The following is a 9816-nucleotide window of genomic DNA, read 5'->3' on the forward strand; positions in this document are numbered from 1 at the left end:
TCAAAAGAATATTGCTGCAATTTTTGTTTCATTACCCGTAACTTGGTTGCAGCGAATTCGCTTTATGACTCAGACATTACTTAGTGTTCTTCACCAAATCTAATATAGTTCCTTTTGTAACTATTCAACATAACCGACACAACATGTATTATGATTTTAAATGATTACAGAAATCAAAGTTTATACCTCCAAGTATTTCATCATATTTTTAACGTTGCATTCCTCTTCTCCGAAATAACATGATTTCAGTGCCAAACCATACTCCACTAGCTTTTCATCTGTTTTGTCCAAATCTAAATCAGCAGGCAATAAGTGTTTGCAGTTTTTAACTTCATCTAAAGTTGCGGGTCGTTTAATAATATCTGTAATATAAATTGAAAGTAAATACCTATGTTATTCGATTCAAATCAACGACTATTGAAACAAACTAACCTGGATAAAATAATAAACCCTCGAAACTCGTACCACTTATAATTATAGGTATATCATTACTCCAGGTCTTTTCCAACATATTGTACGCTAGCTCATTAAGAATGTTTGACTCTGAGATATATGGTTCCACAGTTGGAGTAAACGGAAACAATACACGTCTATGTTTTTCTTTACCAATAAGAATGGTATCAGCCGCTTTTATTAAATCCGCACCTTTAGATTGTACCAAAAAATTATAAATATCAGCACCGCTGTTTTCGTCATCCTTATAACCCAATTTTTGTGCTAAACGTCGTGCCCACTGATTTCTAGGCGCCATAGCCCATGGACATAATGCGCTGCCAGACATTAAAATAGCTTTGTGAAACAAACCCTTCGATTGTTCTGTAAGCATACAGAAATGTGTAGAAGCACCACCAGCACTTTCACCGAAAAGTGTGACATTATTTGGATCACCACCAAAAGCAGCAATATTTGTTTGTATCCACTTTAGACTAAGTATTTGATCCTTAATACCGGCATTGCCTGGAACGTTAACAGCTGGATCATCAATGCTTAGAAAACCAAGTGGTCCGACACGATACGTAATGCTTACAAAAACAATATCTTTTGACATGAAATAATCTGGACTAAATAAAGTGCGGGAAGACTCGCCAGCTTGAAAGCCACCACCATAAATCCACACCATTACAGGACGCAACGCTGCAGGTTTAATCTAGAAGTTTATAGAATCAATTGCATGGAAAATATGAAAATATGTCACATCTTACATCTTTAGTAAACACATTCAGGTATAAGCAATCCTCTGAACCTCTGTAATTACTAAAGAGCATGCTTTTTTGCAACGGTGGTGGGGCAGGCGATTTACAATCTAATGCTGTCGTCCATGGGTCAGCGGGTACAGGAGCTTTAAACCGTAAATCTCCAAGTGGTGGTTTAGCAAATGGTATTTTTTCGAAGCTGTAGTAGGCATCATTCCATATTGTAATACGTTGCACACCCTGTACTGGTCCCTTGTCGGTATCGATTATTTCGGTTATATTAGTCTGTTTACTATACTGTTCATATTTAAATTTCACAAATCTTGAAAAAAAAAAATCATTTCATTTGGCGTTAGACAACTTTCGACATATAAATTAAAATTAATTATTGTATATCTCTTACTATCTGTAATATATTTTTATATTTCGAGTATCACTTAGACATGGAGATAAAAGGGTCTCATTATTATTCATTTAAGTTAGAGACATTTCTCCACAATTAACTGATTATATATGTATATAAATAAACATCATGTTAAATTTTTATTAATATATATTTATATTATTCATTTATACAAATATAAAGTTTTTTATTAATTTGTACTTTAACGAAATTAATGATCTTTCTCCTTCTAAGTGGAGCAAACCTTGTAGAACGGTATCGACCTATGCAGGAAAAATATGAACTATTGTTCAATATTTTAAAGGGAAATAAATATTATATATATTTTATATTATATATGTATATATACATATTTATTTTTTAAGCACATTTGAAACTTTCCGATAAACATTTTTTAAAATTATTCTTACTTAAACATTAATTTGCCCACATCTATTAAACTGAAATGACTCATTTTTGTTTTGTGTTTATATATATTTAGTAAATGATTGGCAAGTTAACAATTTTAAAATATACGAATAAGCCGGTATGGAAAATAAAACTTCACACTTTCACAGATCGAGAGCTTTGGTATAACTGATTTGCTCAGAATATTTTATTGAATTTCTGAAATGAGCCCGGCAAATCTACGCTACACTTGTAAATATATATGTAAATGCATGTATGTATGACTGTAAGTTAATATATAAGAAAAGTGTTTATAAATAATTCCTTATATTCCTCATATCAAGTGAATTGATAACATTGATAATGAATATATATAAATAATTTGTTTAGAAATTATACAACAACGATAGCGTTTAATTTGTTTATAATTATGCAATATCATTTAAGCTTCGTCATTCCAAATTTTCATAATATTGATGGCATATACGAATTTGATTATGAGCTACATTCTTAGCATTAAATTGTTTTTTTAATATGTCTATATTTATCAATAAATGAAATGGAGACAATCTGACTCAGAATAGATTTTTTTTTGAAAACTATAGCTTATTAGTTAATATATTTTTCGAATATGGTTTAAATTTAATTTATTCGTAGTTATAGGAAAGTTATATGTATGTTTTAGTATTAAAATTAAAAAAAAAATAGATTTTACTCGATTCTGACATTTTATGGCTTTACTTGCCTCCTAATCAGAAGTTAGAAGTATGATATTCTTAGACATAAAACCATATAATATTTTTCTTAACAGGATCCTAAAATATCACATCATTAAAAAAACTGTTCTTTAATATTTTATTATTATGCTAAAATCAAATGATAACTTCATGGTTCAAGGTATGCTTTGATCTCTATATAGTTCTCTCATATCATGTCGTATGTACAATACATTTTGGGACTTCCAGATTATTCACGTAGCTATAATCTCAAAATTTGATATTACATGTTCAGATTAGCTTCAAAACTTGCCCATTTAGCTTTACTTTGTTGTTTGTTCACAAAATGGAGTTTTTGCCCAAATTTCTTGATTGTTTCTTTCAGATGAGTTTTGAGTCTTAAGTAATGCTCATATATTTTACTTAGCCGTCGATAAAACCAGACCTTAGTGTGATATTCAAATGACTTAAGTCTATATGAATTAATATATTAGTGAATATATATGAATTACTATTAGTTAAATTTTAAATTAAAATTTGAATACCTTATTATGTCTTCAAGAGAAGTTTATAGATTTTATACTTTAATCACAGACAATAAGAAAACTATTATCTACAGCAGTGCGGCCATTTTCGAGGAAAGGCTCCAGATGAAAAACAGGTGACACATCCGAAGAGACTTCTTTGCGGTACTTTATTACTGATTTCATAAAGCTCCGAAAATTAAGCTCTTTATAATTATCATAAAGATATTTTTCTAAAATAAAAAAGTACTTTGTGACTACTATAACGGAGTCCTTTTAAATTAAACCGATTCATTATTATCCTGCATTAACGGTAAACATTTTTTTAAACGAAAAACAGAAGTTTTTGCTTTTTCTGGATAGGTTTTAGCCAAGGTTGAGAACTACCTACAGAACATCTAGATTTTATGTTTTTTATCGAACGATTTAAGTTCCCAGTTGCTCCGTAAGGATTTTTCCGTTGCACTATCTGTTGTTAATCTATCTGTCTGTTAATTAAATTGTGTTGTTTTTGCATAGATTATTTTCGTTATTAATCTTTTTTCTTGTGTCAGGGAAAGTGTGTCGGTGTTATAGGTAACATTGGTGGTGTTTGGGTTCATGCATATAAATAAGATACTCTTTGCTTTTTTATCCTTTGTTATAGAAGTCCTATCCTATATTGCATTTTATTTCATTTGCCATGTTTTTTATATTTCAAATTCCACTTTCAGACAATTATTTAACAATTATTTAACGCTTCCGAGGAACGTCTCGGAAACTTCCAGCTTTTAATTTGTCTATCAAAATAAGTAATGGTAAATTATTAACTGGCTGCTCATGTCTCTTTAAATAAATTACAGTAAAAATAAAATTATATAACATATACGTATTTCATGTATCGAAGTAACAATAATACTTATTTTTTTATTCAAAACCTTTATTTTGTTGTTTTTTGATTTTCTATTTTTATAAAAAATAAAAAAACAATTGTCTAATTGATCTAAAAATATCACTTTCTATAAAAACTGTCCCACACTTTCATTTTGTCCAGCTCTGGTAGTTTTATAAACTCTGTTTTGTGGGAAATATTGAGACACATTATTTCACTAGAATTCTTAACTGGTTCAAAATTCACATGAGCAAGTTCTTGACAATTTGGATTTCCAGTTATTGCAAAACTTGTAAATATATTAATCATCGTTCTTATGACTAAATCTTCAGGAGAGTTCGTTATATGAGTGCCGCTAATTGCGCCACGAAATATATAGCTCACGTCATCAGCATGACAAACTCCGCGGATGTCTTTACCGCATACTAAGTTTCGAACGTAATTGCCCTCCTTAGAATCAAAATCAAAACGTAGGAGATAGGTTGGTGCTGAGTTAGCACATAACCGATATAGAACGGTACGGTAGATTGGGTGCCAAAACTCTCGATCAGACTCCAACTGGAAAAGATTTTAAAGTATTTAAATTTAGAATCTAATTTTCTTGAACTAATAATGAAATTGCAAAGAGATGCATTAAACACAAGAAAACGTAAAGACTGACTTAAGTGAACGATGGATTACGATCACACCTTTCACTTCGTATTCACTTCTTTAAATAGTGAACAAAATTTTTAGTTTCAGTTAGTTCACGTTTTCGAGCGAACACTAAATGTGTGTTGCACAGTTATATATACATATTTGTATATTATGTATATATATAAGGTGTTTCGTAAAAATTTTTTTACACTTATGCAGGTATATATCACAATGTATATATATTACTTATGTAGGTCTGTACAAACTATATAAATATGCTTTGTCAATATCATAAGAGAGAAAAAATTTCTACCTCTAAGAATTTCATTATATCTTTTCTATTACATCCATTTTCGCCGAAATAACAGGTTTTTAGTTTTAAACCATATTCCAATAACTTTTCATCTGTTTGATTCAAATCTATATCAGCAGGAAGTAAATGCTCACAATTTTCAACTTCATCTAAAGTAGCGGAACGTTTAATGGTATCTGTAATATAATATAAATTAAAAGTGTTATCTAGTAACTATGTATATATATATATATATATATATATAGCCAGTTTAATAAAAGCTTTTGATAAAGCTTATATATATTATTAATATTGACTCGTATAAATCAGAGTTACAAACTAACCTGGGTAAAATAGTAATCCCTCGAAACTGGTACCACTTATAATGATAGGTATTTTATTACTCCAAGTTTTTTCAAGCATATCATATGCAGATCCAATTAATGTGGCTTGTTCAGTTTCATAGGATTCCACAGTAGGTGTAAAAGGAAACAATACACGTTTATGCCTTTCCTTATCATTTAAAATAGTGCTAGCTGCTGTTATCAAATCTTCGCCTTTACTTTGTGACAAAAACTTATAAATATCGGCACTACAATTTTCATCACCTTTATAATGTAAAATTTGTGCTAGTCGGATGGCCCAATGATTTTGCGGTGCCATAGCCCACGGACATAATGCGCTGCCGGACATTAAAATAGCTCTGTGAAACAAACCTTTAGATTGTTCTGTAAGCATACAGAAATGTGTTGAAGCACCACCTGCGCTTCCACCAAAAAGTGTGACATTATTTGGATCACCACCAAAAGCAGCAATATTTGATTGCACCCACTTCAAACTGAGTATTTGATCCTTAATACCGGCATTGCCTGGTACGTTAACAGCTGGATCATCTATGCTCAAAAAACCAAGTGGACCCAAGCGATAAGCTATGCTGACTAAAACAATATCTTTTGACATAAAATAATCGGGACTATAAAACTCGCGTGTTGCTTCTCCTCTTTGGAAACCGCCACCATAAATCCATACCATTACAGGTCGTAGAGTTGTGGGTTTAATCTGATTTTTGAATATATTAACGTTAATAAATATTTTACATTTTAAATAAAAATGTATTCATTTACTTCTTTTGTGAAAACGTTTAAATACAAACAATCTTCTGAACCTTTATATTTCTTATAAAATATTCCTTTCTGTAAAGGTGGTTTCGCGTGTGCTGTGCAATCTAATACTGTTGTCCATGGTTCAGCTGGAATAGGGGCTTTGAAGCGTAAGTCTCCAAGTGGTGGTTTAGCAAATGGAATTTTTTCAAAACTGTAGTAGGCGTCATCCCATACTGTTAAACGCTTTACGCCTTTCACTGGACCTTTGTCTGTGTTAACTATCTCTGTTATATTAGTTTGCTTGCTGTATTGATCATACTTGAATTTAACAGCTCTGAAAAGGTATCATTATTTGAATATGTTATTAAATATTTAAAATAATTTTATATATTATATGGTAAAAAATTATAAAAGTATTTTGTATATATTGCAAAGTTATTTCTCTGCTATTATATTATTTTATGCGAATGATAAGGGTTCGATATACATATAGTATAGTTACTCTGTTAATAAAAAGTCACTATTTTTACAATAAATGAAATCCCAATTATTTAAAAATCTCATTAAAAATATTTGTGTCTCTAAATAAGAATGAGGGAAACAGTTTCGGACAAGCCAAAAAATTTTAAGTACCTTTAAATTTTTGAAATTCTTATATGAATCAATTGCATGAACATTTTACATATATTTTTTATATAAAAAAGTTTTTCAAAAAATTTGGCATTCCAAGTTAAAAATTAATTTATTACTAACATTACGAATTAAAATTACATACAAGGGATCTCATTTACTGGAAACAAAATTAAATTCGATTATTAAATATTACAAATTGAATAAATTCAATTTTATGAATTTAAAAAATAAACCGCAATACTCGTATAAACGAAATACTGCAATAAGTCAAATAAATTTTATTCAGATAGAAGTGCACCCGCATTTGTGAAACTAAGAGACTCATTACTAGTTTGTTTATATTTTAAAATTCAACTCATATGTAAATATTTAACACATACTTGCATATACATAATTATATAATTAAAAATAATCTTTATTTTTTTTTTATGCTCAACAAAATTGCACTCACTTCGATACAAGTTTTCCCACATCTATAAAACTAAGGCGACTCATTTTCTATTTTGTTTATATTTTTATAATATAACAACTTGAAGATATATACATAATTATATATATAAATAAGAATTCTATATGATATGCTTTTCTAAAGCTTATATTTGTTTGTATTTTGTACTGAAACACTAAACTGTGGAACTAATAAATTTTACGTGTTCGCAGTTCGAAGAAATTATTGCAACTGATGTATTAAATATATGTATATTTATTAAATATAAAATAATTCCAAGCAAGTCCTATAGCAGTCAATTTGAATAGAGCTTACACATTACTAATTATATATAATAATTAATCATAACTGAACTGATAAGACTGAATGTTATAGTAGCATTTGTGTGGAATGATTGAGCAAAACAAAATATATAGTATTAATAAACATATAATAAATAATCACAAATGTGATTTAGTTTTGGCTTTCTGAAGTATCAATACTCTACACACAGCTAGTTATTTTACAAATCAAATTTTACGATACTTTATTGTTGATGCTTGTATTCTTAATATTATATACGTGCTATTAAACCAATAGATCTTTTTATAAACCAATGATGATTGGTTTCTACAGTATCCGAAACATTACTACGGTCAGGCATAGAACTCAATTGATTGATCATTAAAATATTTGGATTAGAAAATTTCCTTTTCTATTCAAAAAAGTTGTTGTCATAGCACATATAATTTGTAATCAGAAATTAAGTTCTTGTGTAAGTATTTACTAATATAATTATTAAAATTATTTTCAGTGATTATTTTTAATTCTTATAAATCCACCTATTTTTTTGAAATACCGAGTTCATATATCAAACCCCAATAAGACTTTCTGCATAAAATTGTACTTGATAAGCTAAAAATCGGAGAATCTAGTTGACTAAAATTTAATTAGAGAGACTAACAGTTGAACATTAATTATTGAATTCGTTTTGTCACAATGATTCAGAATATATCTATGCATTGTGTATTGTGTACGTTATTTATAGTTATATATACAACAAATATTTCCAAAAATACCACTGATGAAGACTATTTGGCAATACTCGAAAGATTGGAAACAGTTAAAAATTCAATTAATTAATAAATAATAAAAATTTGTTGTAGTTTACTATGATCTATTATTAGTATCTATTAAGAAACGTGGTTTTTTTCGTCATAATTGACTTTAAAATCAAATTTAGTACTATGTTTTATTTAAATAAGAAGAAAATTCTAAGTTTTTCGAATATAATTTTACAAGTTTTGAAATACTGCAGTTTACTCAAACTATTAGAACAAATATTTTCGTAAATGTATTTTTTTTTTGGCATGGTAGACTATATTAAGATATAAATCTTAAAAGCGAACTTTTTAAGTCATCGCTCACATTTATAAAACAATTTTCATATTTTTCTTGGTCAGAGTTAATGGTTAGTCCAGGGTCAGGGTCCTCTTTTTATTAAGTAATACATACATTTATACCCAATATTTTGTAACAGTTGAAACTGCACTGCATATATAATAATATCATATAAAATTATACACTTTCAGTAACTTCTCTACACATAAGTTTTAATAAATTTTTTGGGAAACCAGAAAAGTTAAAAGTTGCAATAAATATTCAATAAACTTTAATAACTGAAACAACTTCATTTAATTGTTAAAATTTATTTATTTATGGTATAAAAATCGTTAATTAAATATCTCTTAACTATGTTTTAATATGAATATTCTTATTTTGATATTATACCATACGTATGGCAAACTTTACACTTTAATTAAAATACTTTATACACTTAAATTCCTACAAAAGTTGGAATTCACAAATTTTTCAGTAATTTACACTTAAAACATAGTTCGTGAAAAATGGGAATAAACAATTGTCATCGCATGATTATTATACGTTTCTATCATGTTAAAGAATTAACAAACTTAGTTAAAAAACTTCTTGAACTCTTGACAGCCAGCCCAATTCTCATCCCAGCCAGGTACGACACTCTTTGCATTGTTGTACCACTTAGCAACATTAGCATATTTGCTGAAGTCGAAACCAGCTACGTCGAATGTGGATACACTTGCCAATAAGAAATGATCAGCCAAGGTGAGACTATCGCCAACAGCAAACTCATGTCCCTCCAAAAATGTATTCAAAGAGTGATAGGCGCCTTCAATTAGGTTAAGGTTTTTAGGATCAGCTGGAGCTTTACAGATTATTTGTGGGTGATAATATTCCGCGAAGCTTTTGTTCAAATCAGCCACCTCGAAGTCCAAAAGTCGATTAATGGCGACACGCTTCTGAGGACATTTTGGGTATAAGGAATCAGTTTTTCCATACTTCTCAACTAAGTAGATGCAAATAGCGCGGGCTTCACAAATGGAGAAACCGTTATCAACCAAGGTTGGAACGTTATGTTGTGGATTCAATTTGATGAACTCGGGATTAAGATGTTCACCGGCTTGCAAGTTCAACAATTTCTTGTTCAATTCAATTCCAAGAGTTTTAGCAGTCATTAGAACTGAACGGCATTGTATAGAAATAGGCGAGTAATAGAAATCCATTTTGTTATTACTTGCTATAGCTTAACTGCAA

The 9816-nt window shown here is 29.3% G+C and overlaps 3 protein-coding genes across 4 annotated transcripts; all 3 read right to left on the reverse strand.

Annotated features, from left to right (window-relative positions):
* Positions 1 to 180: 180 nt before the first annotated feature.
* LOC119677954 (esterase B1-like) lies at positions 181 to 2129 on the reverse strand. The gene is made up of 4 exons (XM_038089540.1): positions 2007 to 2129; positions 1203 to 1515; positions 433 to 1147; positions 181 to 362 (listed from the first exon to the last, which is right to left on the reverse strand). The coding sequence occupies exons 1-4, from the start codon at positions 2048 to 2050 to the stop codon at positions 181 to 183; spliced, it is 1254 nt and encodes a 417-aa protein (XP_037945468.1). The 5' UTR covers positions 2051 to 2129.
* A 2017-nt stretch (positions 2130 to 4146) lies between these two features.
* On the reverse strand, positions 4147 to 7294 carry LOC119677955 (esterase B1-like). Of its 2 annotated transcripts, none has more exons than XM_038089542.1 (5): positions 7210 to 7294; positions 6147 to 6459; positions 5367 to 6081; positions 5044 to 5219; positions 4147 to 4652 (listed from the first exon to the last, which is right to left on the reverse strand). In XM_038089542.1, exons 1-5 carry the CDS (start codon positions 7251 to 7253, stop codon positions 4215 to 4217), a joined length of 1686 nt encoding a protein of 561 aa, XP_037945470.1. In that variant the 5' UTR covers positions 7254 to 7294; the 3' UTR covers positions 4147 to 4214. The 2 variants fall into 2 exon arrangements, with proteins under 2 accessions (XP_037945470.1, XP_037945471.1); XM_038089543.1 differs by having other exon boundaries at positions 4559 to 4652; positions 5076 to 5219.
* Positions 7295 to 9158: 1864 nt separating this feature from the next.
* LOC119677956 (glutathione S-transferase 1-1-like) lies at positions 9159 to 9785 on the reverse strand. The gene has a single exon (XM_038089544.1). It carries the CDS (start codon positions 9783 to 9785, stop codon positions 9159 to 9161), a length of 627 nt encoding a protein of 208 aa, XP_037945472.1.
* Between the last annotated feature and the right edge of the window lie 31 nt (positions 9786 to 9816).

Source organism: Teleopsis dalmanni, chromosome 2 (genome assembly GCF_002237135.1).
Source record: "Teleopsis dalmanni isolate 2A chromosome 2, ASM223713v2, whole genome shotgun sequence".
Taxonomy (NCBI): domain Eukaryota; kingdom Metazoa; phylum Arthropoda; class Insecta; order Diptera; family Diopsidae; genus Teleopsis; species Teleopsis dalmanni.